This window comes from Penaeus japonicus, unplaced genomic scaffold, assembly GCF_977035675.1.
Source record: "Penaeus japonicus unplaced genomic scaffold, GWHDUDI00000001_assembly GWHDUDI00001110, whole genome shotgun sequence".
Taxonomy (NCBI): Eukaryota; Metazoa; Arthropoda; class Malacostraca; order Decapoda; family Penaeidae; genus Penaeus; species Penaeus japonicus.
The window spans coordinates 187-18,510 of record NW_028235512.1 but is presented as its reverse complement, the minus strand read 5'-3'; the positions used below and the strand labels follow the sequence as shown (position 1 = coordinate 18,510).

General features: G+C 33.8%; 2 protein-coding genes and 2 pseudogenes across 2 annotated transcripts; all 4 read right to left on the bottom strand.

The window, feature by feature from the left end:
* Nucleotides 1–285: 285 nt before the first annotated feature.
* On the bottom strand, nucleotides 286–726 carry LOC147466422 (deoxyuridine 5'-triphosphate nucleotidohydrolase pseudogene; annotated as a pseudogene).
* Nucleotides 727–5,681: 4,955 nt separating this feature from the next.
* Nucleotides 5,682–6,443, bottom strand: LOC147466421 (sodium/potassium-transporting ATPase subunit beta-like; annotated as a pseudogene).
* A 1,390-nt stretch (nucleotides 6,444–7,833) lies between these two features.
* Nucleotides 7,834–11,254, bottom strand: LOC147466420 (death-associated inhibitor of apoptosis 2-like). Its single transcript, XM_086535513.1, has 5 exons — nucleotides 10,570–11,254; nucleotides 10,255–10,428; nucleotides 9,912–10,057; nucleotides 8,825–9,761; nucleotides 7,834–8,579 (listed from the first exon to the last, which is right to left on the bottom strand). The coding sequence occupies exons 1-5, from the start codon at nucleotides 11,231–11,233 to the stop codon at nucleotides 8,386–8,388; spliced, it is 2,115 nt and encodes a 704-aa protein (XP_086391639.1). The 5' UTR covers nucleotides 11,234–11,254; the 3' UTR covers nucleotides 7,834–8,385.
* Nucleotides 11,255–12,202: 948 nt separating this feature from the next.
* Nucleotides 12,203–14,083, bottom strand: LOC147466419 (sodium/potassium-transporting ATPase subunit beta-like). Its single transcript, XM_086535514.1, has one exon. The coding sequence runs from the start codon at nucleotides 14,065–14,067 to the stop codon at nucleotides 13,345–13,347; it is 723 nt and encodes a 240-aa protein (XP_086391640.1). The 5' UTR covers nucleotides 14,068–14,083; the 3' UTR covers nucleotides 12,203–13,344.
* Nucleotides 14,084–18,324: the final 4,241 nt, after the last annotated feature.

Sequence of the window (18,324 nt, the reverse complement as noted above, 5' to 3'; positions counted from 1 at the left end):
AGGATAAACAAATAAATGCATATAATATTAATGAAGTTTAATATACTATTCTTCCTCTATAATATGATTATAATGGTTAAGCTATATAGTTTATTTAATAGATTATAATATATATAATGTTTGATAGATACATAATTGTTAATGACATAACATCATTAGTCAAAAAAGAAATTGATACATGTGTATGATAATATATTCCAGATAGATACATACTTGTTAATGATATCAACTATAACATCATTAGTCAAAAAAGAAATTGATACATGTGTATGATAATATACTCCATCATTTCTCGTCTGTGGATCCATACCCTTTTCCACCACGCTCTGTCTCCGTCAATTCTTCAACTTGCTCTATGTCGGGATATATAATTTTTTCACAGATTAGTTGAGCGATGCGATCTCCCTTCTTCACTTTATAATCGGTTTTAGCATGATTAAACAAAATTACACCAACATTTCCTCTGTAATCTCTGTCTACTACACCAGCTCCTATGTTAAGATGATACTTCCATGATAGACCAGATCTTGGTGCAATCCTACCATAACACCCTTCAGGAAGTTCCACCTGAATATCTGTCTTTACCAGGGACTTTCCATTAGCCGGGATTGTCAAGTCATAAGCACTGCATAGATCAAACCCGGCAGCAAATTTTGAACCCTTTGAGGGTGTGAAAGCGTGCTCAGTAAGTTTCTTAAACTTTAACAAACTTTTAAATTCTGACATGATGAAAGAGTCCCACGTGCACGTTTATACGTATGATTGTATATGTGTGTTGTTCCTACTGTAGCGACTAATGAAATGTTCTTTAAAGACTAATTGGTGAGTATATATAATTAATAAAAAAAGGAAAAGATGTTTGAACCGTCTTTCAGCATGTTTTAAAAAAGATGGTTAGTGCTTGTTGGAAATTGTAATGGTACTTGAACCATCTCTTTTCCTTCTCCGATATCGATGAATAAGGTTGATGCTAATGATGTCGGCCCGACTGTTGCAACCGGTAAGGGTGCTTGAACCATCTTTTTGTCTTCTCCGACATCGATGAATAAGGTTGATGCTAATGATGTCGGCCCGACTGTGGTTCCGAGGACGATATTTGCTGGGAAGCAGTGGTGATGGATGTTGTACTCCCTTCCTTTATTCTTGTCATAGTTTTCATTGGTGAATCAGCTCTTTTCATATCAAATGATATCTACAAAATCACATTCTACCCTTTGATTACCATCAACTAGCAAGTATCCAGATTAAAACTTGGAGATGTATTGTCTACCGTTCCTCCGAGATTCAGCAGTCTGGTTGTTTTTTTGAGAAGGTGTGGCTGGAGGTCTTGTGAATGACTGTTGGTGGGGTAGTGGTTTTCTGGCTGCTGCAGCAGCAGCTATGCTCGATACCTTGGCGAAGTTGATACAGATGGCTTTCTTTGGTTCTTCTTTGCCACTTCCGGGAATACGGACCATCGCTCGTACACATTTTTCAATATTAGGGAACATATCGTAAAACTTGATATGTTTCCTTTTTTTTCTTTCTCGTGAGACAAAGAGAGAAAGAAAAAAATCTGGCACTATGAGCTCTAGCCAAACTGTTCTGAAGGCTTGGAAGCTAAGACGCGTCTTTTATACATGACAAGACATGACAAAAACGTTTGTGTTTCTAGAACCGGAAAGGGATACCCCCCCCACATGACCTTCTGTCAGTCTCCAGGATAGGTCTTATTTTAGAGAGAGGTAGCTTGAATCAACATAATTTGAATCCTCCCACTCTCTTTCGGTCATTCGCTGTAAAACTAGAGCCGTTTTTGTGTTTTATTTTTTTGTGTGTTTTATTGAGTTTAGAGACTTATATATGCCATATGACAAGCTCTATCAGTGATGGAGTTGACTAAAATTGCAGTATATGGTCTATATTAGCTCTTTATTTTCTTTATACTCAGTGTGATAGATGTATTGGTGTTTTATAAGAGGACAAAAATCAACTTTTATTTTTTCGTATTTTGTGCTGTCACGAACGAATACGCAACATATAACCACTCACAATAAAGATAACATGAAGAGGTAGGGATGAGGAATGAAACCTATGCTTGTGACTGTGAGTGCCACAGTGAAAGGCACCCATATTGGCACAGGAGTACATTTTAGATACTGGGTATGGATTGAGATCACCTTCCTCTTTTCGTTCTGCTTGCACAACCTTCATCAGCGGTACTTTAGAGCAAGAGGTTGTCACCTGCTGGTGCTAGGAAAAAGTGGTACCATCTAGATTTTGTACGTTGATTTAGCTCGATATTACGGTAATTACAGTAATTATGACTGCAGTCGCCATAATAACTTAATCTTTTTTCATAGCACAACAAAATAGCAAAGTGATAAAAATTCCCCGAACGTCTTGTACGTCATGACGCCCGTCGTTAGGCCAAAGCTCCTACGTCATGTATGTCATGACACCCGTACGCAATAGGTTAATAGGTAAACTTATATTTAATAATAATGTAAATACTATATATAAAAATTAAAAAACACTATAAGCATAAATAATATATACATATATATATATATATATATATATATTTCCAACTCTCTCGAATATATGATTCCGGATTACCAAAACCTTAAAAAAATAAATAAAGAAATGGTCTCAAGTTGTCGCGGGAATAGCACCTTTTATCCACCTTACTTGGGTATTTTTCTGCTGCAAAATAGTCTCAAGTTGTAGCAGGTATTCCACCTTTTACCTACCTTACTTGGGTGTTTTCTGCTGCGAAGTGGTCTCAAGTTGTAGCAGGTGTTCCGCTTTCCAACCATTGTAGAGAGAGAGGGGGGGGGTATGAGCCTCGAGGATTATCTGTTAAGACAACTTTGTACACTGCTGACTGGAGAAGGACTGATCTCATCACTTCTCCAGCCCCCTGTTAAATATGCTGCATTTGATCCACTTTCACCTCGTAAAGGTGAAATCGACCAGTTGCAAAAGTGAAATCGACCAGTTGCAAAAGAGAAATCGACCAGTTGACCTTCACTTGACAGAGTTTCTAAACTCTGTCTTGCGTGAAGATTATACATTTATTTTATGCTGTTTTTTTTGCTTCCATTCTTGACAAAGAGAAATTTTCTTAACAGACCTTGAATTGACTCAGTTTCTAAACTTTCACCAGGTATAAATTCGCTTGCAACAGTCTCCAGGATACATTCTTCTTCTAGAGAGGTAACTTGAAGCAACACACTCCCGTTCTCTTACAGTCATTCTCTCTAGTACTAGAGCCGTTTTTATGTTTTGTTTTTTGTGTGTTTTATTGAGTTTAGATATTTATATGTACCATACGACTAGCTTTACCAGTAATGCGGTTGACTGAAATTGCAGTATATAGTCTGCCATCGCGAACGAATACGCACCATATAACCATCTATGAAAAAGAGAACATGAAGAGGAATGAAACCTGAGACACCTATTTTGACAGAGGAGCACATTTTCGACACTGGGTATGTATTGAGATTATCTATTTTTTTCTTTTCATTCTGCCTGTACAACCTTAATCAGCGGTACTTTAGAGCAAGAGGTCGTCAAGTTAGTATGTGTGTGTCATCGTTATAAAAAAAAGGTAGTGTTTGACAGAGACTGTTGATGGGTACCACTCAAGTCTCTCTTTTTTTTCTCTCTCTCCTGCTGGTTACCCAAACTAAAAGAAAAAGAAATATGAAACTACAGTCTTATTTCATAATCTCAAATTCTATTTCATATTCATTTTCGACTAATAAAACATTTTTTTAGATAACAATAACAAAGAATTAAGATATAAGTCGGAAAATAAAACATATTACTCGATATAGTATAAAAACAATTTATTATTATATGGTTATAAATGGTGTAATTCGCTATTATATGGCTATAGTTATTAAATATTAGTATATGATATTTTCAAAAGATTACATATTACATAAAAGCATCATACAGAACTATATCATATTTGCTCTGGAAGGGATCCTAGATATCTTATCATAATTATCTATAGTCTTGCAATTGACGACAGTAATTCAGCAGTCAGTACTCGAGATCCTACAGTTGACGACTCTGGTCCTACAGTCGATACGTGTCGTTCTGCAGTCGATGGAAAGGGAGAGAGAGGGGGGGGTAGAGGTGGGTTGGTCCTGAAGTTGAATCTTAGGATTCTACAGTCGGCTCTTGGTATCTTGCATCGAATTAATGTTCACACTGGCACTCTCCATATAAGCAGATTACAACACTAACTTTAGCAGCTGGGAGATGGGGAGGCCATTTTAGTGATGACTGTGGTAATTCTACGGACTCTGCTGTTGACATACTATGCGTTGTAGCTGTAATATCTTTCTCAGCTATTAATTCATTAGCCATTTTCTTTACACTTCCATGACATGTGCACCTGTCACCAAAAGAAATTAACGTGTACATATTATGATTCAAGGGTTTGGGTTTAGGTTCTTCTTTTTTGTGAAATGGTCTCAAGTTGTAGCGGGTATTCCACCTATTAACCACCTTACTTCTGCTGTAAAGTGGTCTCAAGTTGTAGCGGGTATCCCACTTTCCAGCCATTGTTGTGGTATAAACCTCAAGGTCTATTTGCTAAGGCGACTTTGTACGCTCTTGAGTGGAGAAGGACTGACCTTCTCACTTCTCCAGCTCCCTCTGTTAAATATGTATGTGGATAGCCGCGCGCCCCCCCCCCCTAATTTCCGTTGGCCGCGCTTGAATGTCAAGAGTCATATATATATATATATCGCCTATTATTGAGGTTGAGCGTCTACATACTAATCGTCTTTTGTTTTATTTTCTATCATTAACAAACGCTTATTGAGAGGGGGGGTAGGGCTAACATAATTGTTACAAATAGAATTATGTGTATTATTAAATTTATTTTATTTAGAAACGTTGCTTCTGATACAAGCACAAATTATCAACTGGCATCCGCTTGAACCAATATCTATAATGTGGAGAGATTTAGTATCCGCTTGACTTTTTAGTATTATGATCCAGATGTTACAAAAGTATAAACATGAAGTATCTCAAACGGAAACGATGCTTTCAAAAATAGTACAAGTTATCAAATGACATCCTACTTGCAAGATATAGCTTTTAATATTCTGGTGCAGGTGTTACAAAAGTATAAAAACAAGATTTCTCAAACGGAAATACAAACACGATTTATCATCTGGCATCCGCTTGACGTTTTAGTATTAAGACCAGCTGTTACAAAAGTATAAACATGAAGTATCTCAAACGGAAACGATGCTTTCAAAAATAGTACAAGTTATCAAATGACATCCTACTTGCAAGATATAGCTTTTAATATTCTGGTGCAGGTGTTACAAAAGTATAAAAACAAGATTTCTCAAACGGAAATACAAACACGATTTATCATCTGGCATCCGCTTGACGTTTTAGTATTAAACCACAACTGTTACAAAAGTATAAGAATAAGATATTTCAAATGGAAATGTTACTTCCAATATAAACACGATTCATCAGCTGTCATCCGCTTGACGTTTTAGTATTATGAGCCAATTGTTACAAAAGTATAAAAATTATACCCTATCATATCAAATGAATTATTAACGTATATAGTCTTTATATGTAATATAAATCGTTCTGCAACCTATCTTTATAAACTCTTCCTATTACTATTTAGTTTAGGTATTATTTTATGAAAAAAAATATATAAATTAAAAAATATATATATAATTTGATGTTTTAATTTTTTTTTGTATTATAGAAATTATTATATACTGTTTACGATTTTTCTACCGAATCAGTAGTCCTACATTATATCACCATATTCTTATTCCATGAGTAATGTGAAATGGACTTTGGATCGTTTATCTGTGTAATCAATATTCTTTGCCCAGAGTCTACATTCAATCTTAATTGTTTCATTTTTTTCTCCCGTAAGTTAAATTTGACACCAACAACTGGAGGTAGATACCCTTCAACATTAATATTGTCAAAATAATAATCAGGAAACAGTGGACCAGGAGTATAGAGATACTCGTATGTACAATCTACGTATATTCCCTTCTTCAGCTTTCCTCCGTTTGCTTCATCCTCTATGTCAATTCGCAGGTCTTGAGGTATATCCTTTGGCAATTCATCCATATTTTCATAAGGTTCTGGTCTGAATGAATCATCTATACTAAGTGTTAATAGGACACAGGGGGGTGCTTTTATTAAACCCATAATCACCCATTGGTTCACATACACTAAGGAACGACATTAAAGATATACACACCTGGTCTCCTTTTGGTCGTGTAAAGCTGTTACATTTAATATATTTCTCATCACGTATGATTTTAGAATAAGGCATCAGAAAATTATTCATAATAATAAAAATAATAGCAATCTTGAAGATCTTCAAACGGAAGACGGTCCATTGGTACACGATTTAATTTACAATAAATTTTGTACAAGCTGTATCGAGAAATTTCGAAATGTTATTATTTCAAAAATAGAAGACACAGAAAACAAACTTTTATTACATAATACCACTATTGATAATGCTATTGTACAATACCTAAAGAATAATAGTTTAAATATTGTTGAACGTATAGAAGAAGAGTTTATCGATAACTCTCATTCGAGTGACGGACTTCAGAATAATTTATTAAGTAGTATTCCACTAACAAAAACTTTAAGTATTTCGGAAAAACTTAAAACTAAAGATATATTGAAACTAACAAATATCAGTGATAACATCTTAATAAAAGGTTCATTGAAAGGAGCCATCATGGAAATTAATAATCGGCACGGATCTAACCGTGATAAAAAAAACATTTCTCTGACATTTGATGGAGCTCTTTTGAAATGTATTCCTAGAGAAATATCTTGTAATTGTATTGATAACGAAAGACTTAATAATGAGAGATGTGGTCTATATTATAGCAGTAATATAGATTATAATATAAACTATAATGATATTGGATATATTGATAATGTAAATTGTAGTGATAGTGATGAAACAAATGATGAAACAAATGAAATTAGGAATAAAAGTGAAAATGATAGTAATAATAACAATAATTTGAATGACAGTAATGATATTAGTCTAGAGACTAATGAAAATAAAAGTATTGATATTCCAAATTATAGAAAATCTAAAAACACTATAAAGCTGATTGGAAATAGTGAAAGATTTCTTTGTCTGGAAATTTGTAAACATGAAGAAGGTTGTCTTATAGATATTAACAACAAACATATTATCAATAGAAATATCGATACACATGTAAAGAAATCTACTCCAGGTAATGTACCTGTTTTGGAGATTACAGATGTTAGTAATGATAATATTGTAAATACTGGAAACATGGTATATATATATTGGGTTCTACAACATGTCGAAGTGAAACCTATATGAGTAAACTGAACACTATTTCAAATATATATAAAAGTAAGCTGGAAAATTTATTCATGTCGGTGAATAAGAATAAAGATTTAACACATCTACATATCGGTAATCTTGTTAATGAATTAAATCACACAAGGCGCATATTACAGTCTTTTACAATATGTAACTTAACTTATGTTGCTCCCATGGTAGGTAAGATGTTTGAAGATCAATTTGTGAAAGAATTTAATGAGGCTTATAATAGAAATGTAACAACATTATATCTAGGACCACAATCTCGTGGTAATACTTATGATGAATCAAGATGCAACGGCTAGTGAAATATTCTTGAAAGATCAATTGATGAATATATATATATATATATAGACAAACTTATACTAAAGACATATGATTGAGAAAAATAATAAAGATGATCAAAGTATTATACTTTTATTCTTAATACTACTATGATGGTAATAATAATAACAATAATGGTAATAATATTATACCGATAACATTGTATATTTAAGCAAGATCACATATAAAAAACACAAGCAAGATTATACATATATATATATATAAAACACATATTATCATATTACAATAATACCCTAATATTATTATTTATTACAACATAATAAATCCTTAATATTAAATATAAATAAACATGTAATTAGTTAGGTTTATAAATTTACACTTTCTTTACCTAATAATAAAGCTATATTATCGATTAGTATCGCAATATAGACAAGGATAAGAATCCCATGGATTTACTTACATATTAATAATACTATATTATTGACTAGTATAACACTCATCAGGAAATAATTATCTCTAAGTAACGGCTATAAGCGGCAGCAATAATGTGCATACTGCCATTTGCATATATATATATATAAATTTGTGAATCAATAATAAACCAATCTAAAGATATCAAAAAGCAATATAAATCATTATGTATATACTGTATGAGGTTTTTAAGCATCTTAATTATATTTTAATGATAACACACAGACACATTTTCATTCCCCGGTTCACATATTTCAGGAAACAATAGGTTTAATAGTGTATTTGATGTCTTTTCTACAGATAGGGCACTGAGTCAGAGCAACTGCACAAGATACACAAGTAACCATATGTGCACAGGGCAGAAACACCACATTCATCTCGGTATCCATGCAGATCTTGCACATACGAATATCACGGATTCTTTCAAGCTCATCTGCCAATTCCTTAGCTGTAAAAAAAATAAAATAGGAAATAAATAATAATTCACATAACACTGCCTATTATCTAAATTTTACCCCTTATAATCTTTTATTATTTTTCTAGATATATGAATATATACAAGAATAAAGCCTTGCTATTAAATTGCATTCCATGAGATCAGTCAATATGAATATACCGAGGTGCTCTAAAAGGCCAAATGTCTTATGTCTTTGTGTTCAATAAATAAATCAAAAGAAAGAACAATATACTTACTAGATTGTGGTGAAGAAGCTGCTCCAGAATGAGATTTCAGACCCGAGGCTGACGCTTGCTCCAATAGTCCAGCGCCCTCGCCCTCACCAACAACATTAGGGTCAGAATGGTATAGAGACGGAGGACTTGAACTTGGTGGTATTAAGGCATCCTCTGCCATACTCATTACCTCATCAGCTTGCATGAAAACTCCCTCCATGTGATGTATTCTATCTGCTGGGATTTGGTGTACATCTGCACTTCTTTCATCATCTTCCATTGCATTGTCATCTCCTTGGCTTGACTGAGATAAAGCAGAGCTTGTGGTTTGTGGTGTTGCATATATTTCTTGAGTAGATTCTTGTTGCCTTGGTGCAGGACCTGTGGTGTCCATACTCTTTGATGAATTTGGCAGCGTGGGTAAATGCTCAGCATCGGTAACAGACATAGATGGAGTTGGTAATATTTCAGTGATATCCTCATAGATTAAAGAAGTTGAAGGTTCTGAGGGAGGTGATGCTGGTGTACCAGAAATAGACGAAGAACATGAGCCAGCTACTTCACTAGACGGTACAGTGTCATTTCTAGAACTTATAGATTGAATCTCGTCGACCTGGCTTTCTGTTGCTTCATTCTCGATAGTGTCATCCGACTGTAGTGTCCTTCTTGATTCTTCTTCCATTTTCTGAAGGATAGCCTCAATACATGGCTCCATATTAAAATATGGCATACCGGTCTTTTGAACATGGTCTTTTAGAGCAGCTCTTATTATATGTGGTGGGAAGCCCATGCCCAATACTCCTCGTATGATGTCTAATTCCATCAACTGATCTAAATCTTTGTCAGATACTGTGTGAGATCCTAATGAAACACTGGCAGAACTTGTCGTTGGTGCAGTGTTAGAACTGGGCATTACTGCAGGAGCTTTACGAAAGTATGGTGGTTTCTCACGTTGAACCTTAACATATAGAAAAATATTATGAATAAAAAATTTGAACAAAGTTTCTTTTTATAAAAATTTAAATATCACAAATTTGGAAATTGCAAATATTATGTATTAAAATTTATTGAATATGTAAATATAACCTATATCAACACTCTCATATACCTTGTCAATAAACTCATGTCCTTTCTTCAAGAGTACGTAGCTACATTCTGGGTACCAGCGAGCATGCTCATTCCATGGTATGTCATTATCTTCCCAGTTACGAAGACCGTTCCCACAGTGGAAGCAACGCACATGGTCACTCAAGCCTGTGGGGAGATTTTGGTGTCGATTGAATATAGCTTTACTTCATAGTTTTCAGGTTTCTAATCATTACACAAATTAACAACACGATAAACTCTACATTTTCTAAATTTGAGGGTAATACGTTATAATTCAGAATCTTCAATGCGTAACTAATTAAATTAGATTAATCAAGAAAATACCATGAAATAAAGGGACTGACCACAATAAAAGAATCCAGCTTCAGCCAAATCACATGGCTTCTGAGTCACACGTTCTGGCCACTTTACAAAGCTTGCAAGGCGACTTTCAGTGAACAAGAAGTCCTTGCGCTTTGGCCCAGAATACTGAGGGAGGCCAATCTCCTCCCATGACACGTTAGGCTCGTTAGGGGGTCCTGAAAAGGTAAAATGTTTAAGAGGATATATTTTACCCTTTATATAATATGAGAGAAGTAAAATTAAAATACAATTAACACTTTTGAGGAAATGTGTACATAACATGCTGATACACAAGTACAGATGGGGGTTATACTTACGACATTCTGGATAGGAACCAGCCATATGCCTTGACGTTCCACATTCATCTATGCCATGCCTCTTAGTGCTGGTATTGGTCTGTGGAGTGGAGTTCTGGTATGGCAAACGGGCCAAGATGTCACTGTGATGTATAGGGACATTGCCAACTGGCTGACCCCTGATAAATGGACAGTGTGAAAAATGGCGCTGATGCTCTCCTCTCGGTGTGTCGCCAACTTCCCATGCACCTATTATGCCTCGGCAAAATACACAAGCACAGTGGTCGGATGTCCTCAGGTAATAGAGACCATCACTGGCTAATTCAGACGGATCCAGCCACTGTATAGGCCAGTCTATGAAAGTCTCTAATCTCTCTTTCTCAAATCTCAAACTGTCATAAGATATGAAGGTCTTGGATCTGCTAGGCTTAGGAACGGTTCTTAAGCCTTGTGCAAAGTGGCAATCTGGTCTCTTCTCTTTGTGGAGTCGTGCAATGTCATCTGCTGGACTGATAGTTTTGGCATCTACTTCCCACTTGCAATCAAAACACTTTACTTCATCTCCTTTCTTGGTGTAGTAAAACCCTGCTTGAGCCAACTTCTTCTTATCAGCGGCAAAGTCATATCTTTCAAAAGTATCCAAACGATATTCCTCCCTTGCAAGACTTTCATGATCATGGGACATGTCGCCTTCTTCTTAGATCAAAGTTAAGATAATATTATAACTTCTCTTTTACTGTTCTGTTTCTTCTAAAATCTTTCCTTCCTTGTATTTTCTTATACAGAAGAACTGTCCTGTTACAAACATTAATATGACACTAGTAAGATATACATATATATATACTAGCATATTAAAAAAAAGGCTGGGTCAAAAGTTCTGCCAAATAATCGACTTTTAAGTATGTGATACACTAAATTTATCTTCACATTGATTACGTATATTAATTAATTAATTTGCTGAAATGCCCTTAATGAGGAGTTTCATTATATATAATAAATCATTGTTTTGCTGAATTAAATTTTCATTCACTTGATGTTCCTTTTCCAATTCTTTCTTCAAGCACTGAATCATTATATGTTGGTGGTTATTTGACGGGCAGGGAGCCATGTTTCTCTGTTGTGCTAGCTGTGAGGGTATTTGCTGAGATACACTGACGTTAACCTGGGGTCTCGAAATCATGTTAACTCGCCTCTTAGATTGCGTGGTATTTGGTATTATTATTTGCATCTTGAAGGGTGGTGGTATGTATCTCTTCCTGTTTGATACCATCTTCAATGTCACGTTCGGTCTTTTGGTATCCTTTAGCGTGCGAGTATCCAGATTAAATCTTGGGAGTTTGGCCAGATGTGTTATCCACCGTTCCTTTGAGCTTCATTAGTCAGGCTGTTTATCTGAGAGGGTGCCGGAGAAGACCGTGGAATGACCTTCTGATGGGTTATTGGTGTAATGGCAGCAGCAGCTATACTAGATACCCTGGAGAAGTTAATGAAGACGATATTTATTGTTCTATCGTTGCCGTTCCCGGGAATATGGACCATCGATCGTAATCTCTTTTCAGTTACATGTGCCGGGACCATAACGAGAAGGTACGAAATATATCTTCCACTTTATAACCTCACTAGACAGAGCTGGTATAACGAACGTTATCCATACTGTTCTCTTAAACTCTATCAGCTTAAAGTTCAAGACATGTCTTTTATACTAAACATAAACGTATATGTCTCTAGAACCGGAAAGGGAAACCCCACATTACGTTTTGTCGGTTTCACAGAGTGTGTGAGTGTGTGTGTGTGTTTATGTGTGTGTGTGTCTTTATTTCGCTTGAAGGGTATGAATTGTAGGTTACATGATGTAGTCTCATTTAATATAATGAAAGGTCAAATGATACTCCTTCAGAGAAAAACGAAATGTCAAATGACATCCGCAAGCCACTAGATTGTTTAAAGGATTATAAAAAATATAAAAGTGAGATATCTCAAACGGAAATGATGCTTTCAAAATAAGCATGAGTTATCAAATGATATCCGCTTTAAAAAGATATAAATTTTAATATTATGACTCAGTTGTTACAAAAATATAAATGAAATATCTCAAACGGAAATGATGCTTTCAAAACAAGTATGAGATATCAAATGATATCCGCTTTAAAAGATATAAATTTTAATATTATGACCCAGATGTTACAAAAGTATAAAAGTGGGATATCTCAAACGGAAATAATAAGATGTCAAAACAAGCATAAATTATCAGTTGATATCCGTTTTAAAAGATAAAAATTTTAATATTATGACCCAGCTGTTACAAAAGTATAAAAGTGAGATTTCTCAAACGGAAATGATGTTTTCAAAACAAGCACGAGCTATCAAATGATATCCATTTTAAAAGATAAAAATTTTAATATTATGACCCAGCTGTTACAAAAGTATAAAAGTGGGATACCTCAAACGGAAATGATAAGATGTCAATCTTATCTTCATTCCAGAAAAGATATTCGTTGTTACTAAAAGTTATATTGTTGGGGAGTATCTGTACATATATATGTCAAGAAGAATCAACTAGACCCATTTATTATAGATAAATTTTCTATCATAGAGGATTTTTTAATGAAATAAAATTCAATAATAACAGATAAATATTCATAATTATATTTCATTTTAAAAGCAGTATTAATTATTACATGTATAACAAAAAATTAGCTTTGATACAATTTACCATTGAACGAGATATATATATCTTTTTTCTAAAGTAGTTTAATATGTCTCTGTTAATTCAGTAGTGTCAATTATTTCATATTCTTATTCCATGTGAATTATAAAACTAACTTTGGAGCGTTTATCTGTGTGATCAATATTTTTTGCCCAAAGTTTACATTCAATTTTGACTGTTTTATTTTTTTCATGTAGTTTAATCTTGACACCAACAACTGGTGGTAGATAGCCTGCAACATCAATGTTGTCAAAGTAATAATCAGGAAATATTGGTCCAGGAGTGTAGAGATATTCGTTTGTGCAATCTATATAGATTCCCTTCTTCAGCTTTCCTAATTTTGCTTCATCCTCAATATCAATTCTCAGATCTGGGGGTATATCTTCTGGTAGTTCGTCCAACCGTTCATAGGGTTTTAATCTAAATGAATCATCCATGCTAAGTGTCAAGAGGACACAGGGAGAGTTTTTATTAAAGCTATAATCATTAATCGTATCACATGCACCAAGGTACGATTCTGGAAATATGCACACTTGGTCCCCCTTTGGTCGTGCAGAACTGTTACATTTGATATACTTCTCATTAGGAACAATTTCAAAATAAGGCATCAGAAAATTATTCATCTCATCCACATAAGTTTGTGCTGATTCCTGGTTTCCCTCTTTAAATCTAATATCACGTCTTGGTATAACATTCAGGCCAGAAGATGTATCCTCTTGAAAGACAATGAAATGTATTGTAAGACCACCTCCCAATACTACAGCAGCTACAAGAACGCCAATTAGTACTTTGTAAGAGGTATTCAAAGTCATTGTGTTATTATTATTATTATTATTAAAGTACCCCTAATTCTTTCCTATTAAGGAGGAACGTCATATTTTCGGCTTAAAAAATTCGTTTTTCTGAAAATCCGTAAATGACATCGTGTAGCCTTTCTGCGCATTGTGGAACAACCTGCCAGGCAAAAGTGCATTTGGCGGCATTTAAAAATTTAAATGTCTACTACCCCACGCAGTCGGGATTTAAATTTGTTTACATCTATACTGTCATTTATCTTCGTATAGCTTCTTCTGTATCTTATTTTTTCGATTTTTTTTCGTGGTTATATGTACGTTTGGTACTGTATGATATGTTTTCCGCTGGTGTGGAGGGAGCCACGCAAGCACGTGCTCGATTTTCCCAGCGCGAGTAATTATACGCTGCATTCTCACACGAAGTATTTGTGTTTTTTTTCGCGCGCCATTGATATTTAGTGCATTTTTCGTGATACATACACAATGGGAAAACGTAAAAGGAATACGTATTGGGACAAAGTAAGAAAGGAGAAAAGTGACGAGGTGGAACCTCAGCCAAGCACGTCACGGGCTGATCCCAGTGCCCCCCCCCCCCAGCTGGCCCGGAACACGTGGATAAAAAGAGGGTATCTCCACGCCAAACCTCTTCTCCCTTTACTCCCGATTCCGATTCCGATTCCAAACAAAACACAAGAGACTTACGGAAAAGCCGTCCGAGTCAGAAGATTATCAACCGGGGGGTGGGGGGGGGGGCTTTGATGCATAGGCCTAACCCGGCTACAATGAGTTGGGTGGCGCCCAATGACACCCCCCCCCCTTGGGGGACTAATATTTTGTCTTTTCTAATACATGTGCATTCCTATATTGTATTAGAAAAGAAAAAGGGGGACCGGCCGCCAAATGCAATATCGGGGACATGACACCCCTTCCCGGTAAAAGTGACCTGAGGTGACCTGAATGACCCTCCTTGAAGATATGACCTCTTGAGCATCATCAGGTGTAAGGAACGGAACGAGGCATAGTTATATTGTGCTAAAAAAAGCATTACTCTACTGTATATTGTAACCTAAACATTAAAATGCGTTTTTCTCGAAACTAAATTTTCAAGGGTTAAATTTATATATCTCAACTACTATTGCTCCGATTTTAACATTTCTTGCACCAAAATACTCAGAAAGGAGATCTCTTCAAAACTGCATATTCAAATTAATTTATTCCGAAGCTCATAGGATCTACAATTTTTTTTCCGGTAATTTTTACCAAAAAAAAACAAAGCTTCATTTACTTTTCTTTTGTGAACTTATTATTTGTGATATGCAAATGCCTATATGCAGTCTTCTTCCTTTGAGTGTCTTGTAACTCTCATCCAAAGAAAATTCTTCTACTTTGAATAGTTTTTCACGAATATGATTTTTTTTTGGCATAGGTGAAAATCTTAGAAAAAAATATTTTTGAAAGAAAGTAATGCATCGATTTTTATGAAAATTAAATCAGAGGTGCAGCTTGAGGCAATGTCCAAGCTGTAAAAAAAACATTGATCTACACAGAAAAGTACGGCCGCAGGAAGGGAAAATGTCCGAGAGCGCACGTAAAAATGACGTTCCCCCTTAAACTATATGGAAAATGATACTGTAGAGTGGTAACTGCCAGAGTTTAAGCTTTAGCCTTGATCAAATTTATATTATAACTCCCCGATCATTTTTATATTTTTAAACGGGGGCGCTATAATAATAAATATATATATATATATATATATATATATATATATATATATATATATATATATATATATATATATATCAGCTAGTAGGTATGTACATATAGACAAAGATAATATTATTTATTATATTATAAATATTCATAAGTATGGAGGAGGCAATAAGAAAAGCGCCACTTGTATGGGAATTATTGGATATGGAAAATTACAAATTGAGTAGTGTAATTAAACAATACGATTTAGGTAGAGATTCGGTAGTATATGATATTATTAAAGAAAATGTTAAGAAAATGTACCGGCTTGGCAAACAATTTTATCCTTCATATCGTATTCCTGACGACAATTCCTGGGATGAATATACGCAACCATTAACAGGAGAAAGTCCTCCGTTGCATGTTGACCCACATAATTTTGCATATTATTATTATTTAAAATTACAGAATATTCCTTCTAGGTGTGAGACTAAAGGTCTCATTAATAAACTAGAGAGTATGTATGAAAATGAAGATAAATATCTTGCTGGTACTACCGACGATATCAGCGGTAATAAAAAGAATGATACTGATATGAAGGAATATGTAATGGATCTTAATTACTTTTCCAAGCTGAACAATATTAATGAATTATTGGCTGAACTAATAAGTGAGAAAAATATACAAGATGGTTCTATATTACATCAGATAATAAAAAGAAATGTATATATGTTATATGATAGAAATAGAAATAATATTCCTACATGTTTTCTTGATGGAGACAAATCAAAAGTTCAAAGAAATTACTGGAGTTTTTTTAAGGATGAGCAAGATTTACAGGATTTTACCGTTAATGGTAATCGTAAGCCACCGCCTATTGAAGACCCACATAACATTGCCTTTTACTATTACTTACGGTTAGCATATGAATCGAACCCATCTGTTATTAATGAAATGTTGTATTATAAAGAACATGACTTTTAGAATTAAATTATGGATAAATGTACAATGACATTTGAGAGGAATGTATTAATAAAACATTATTTAGAAAATGTATTTTATTTCTATTAAAATTATAATAATAATTCCTTACCAATTGATGTAAAATACTGATGAAATTTAGAAACATCTACCCTTGATAAGGGTCGGCTATTATTATTCTCATGATTAGTATAATTACCTATTTGTTTATCTGTTATACAATAACCTAATATCGATGGGCCATGTTGAGATAAAAGATTCTTAATATTAATTGTTCCTTTTGGTAGCGTTTGTATATATTCAATATCTCTTAATGGGTTTAGATTATTATGATTATTTATTTTTTGTCGTTTTATCAACCTTTTACAATCCTGAAAAGAAAAGGGTAAATGCTTATGTCGAAGTGTATTACATACTTTCGAAAATATTCTCAATATATCCATGGTTTTAACTTTGTCTGTTTCTTGCTCAACTTTTCTTAATAGGCGTAAAAAATTAGATGATTTAATATCATCCTTTGTAATGATTTCTCTATGGGTATTTGTTAAAAATAATCTATTAAACCACATATTCGTTATAGTGTCATTAGTCAACAGGGGTAATATTGTATTCATAAAAAGGTCAAGCCACTTTAAATTATCAATGGTGTTATTACCGTGTTCTTTAATTATATTGTTGTATTTTGGTTTATTGGGAAAAGATTCACATTCATTGGTTAAAGACTGAATAGCCTTAGAGATTGCCGCATGTTTTCTGGATCCGTTAAACTTAAACATAGGAAAATGTCTCTGCGTAATAAATGTTAATCTTTCTTTAAAAGATATTATATCATTTATCACCTGTAAATGATCTGGACAAATCTTGTTGTCTATTTTTATAAATGCATCCAAATAATCAATAAGAGATTTATTCAATTGTTTTGTCTGTTTTTCTATTGTTTTGATATAAACATACGACTCTTTATCGGTTATATTAATGCAGATATCCATTAATAAAATATTTTCTTTATCATACTGTATAAGGATATCTGCAGCTTTAGCGTATAGAATCAATCCGTGTGGTGTTTTAACAGAATTATCTTTTATCTTTTTTCGATATTTTGATAAAATAACTTTAAATTTTTCATTTTTTCTTGATGTTTTAATTCTTCTCGAAATATTACTGACTTCATCAATTGTAAAAAATACACTCATTGGATTGTTTACATAGTAATCGTTACAGCTTTTATTACGCGAGAGAGAAAAAAAAGAGAATGGCTTTATTCTGTTCTCAAATAAAGCAGTAGCAAATCCATATAAGCTGTTTTCGCAATTTTTACAATTTTCTGAAAGCAACACATTTTTGTCAACATCAGATAAATCAATTAAAATTTGCCTTTTAATATCTTTTTTGTGCTCTCGATCACTATTACAAGTTGTGTTTTTTATATCATTATTATTATTGTTACTTTGGTCAAACATGGAAATGTATACATCGATTATTAATAATATATAAACAACATATTCCATACAAAATTGATCATCTCTTTCTATAGAAATATTCAGACGGATCTTATTTTCATTGATATTATCAAAGTTTATCTTTATAAATTCTAAAAAATTACTA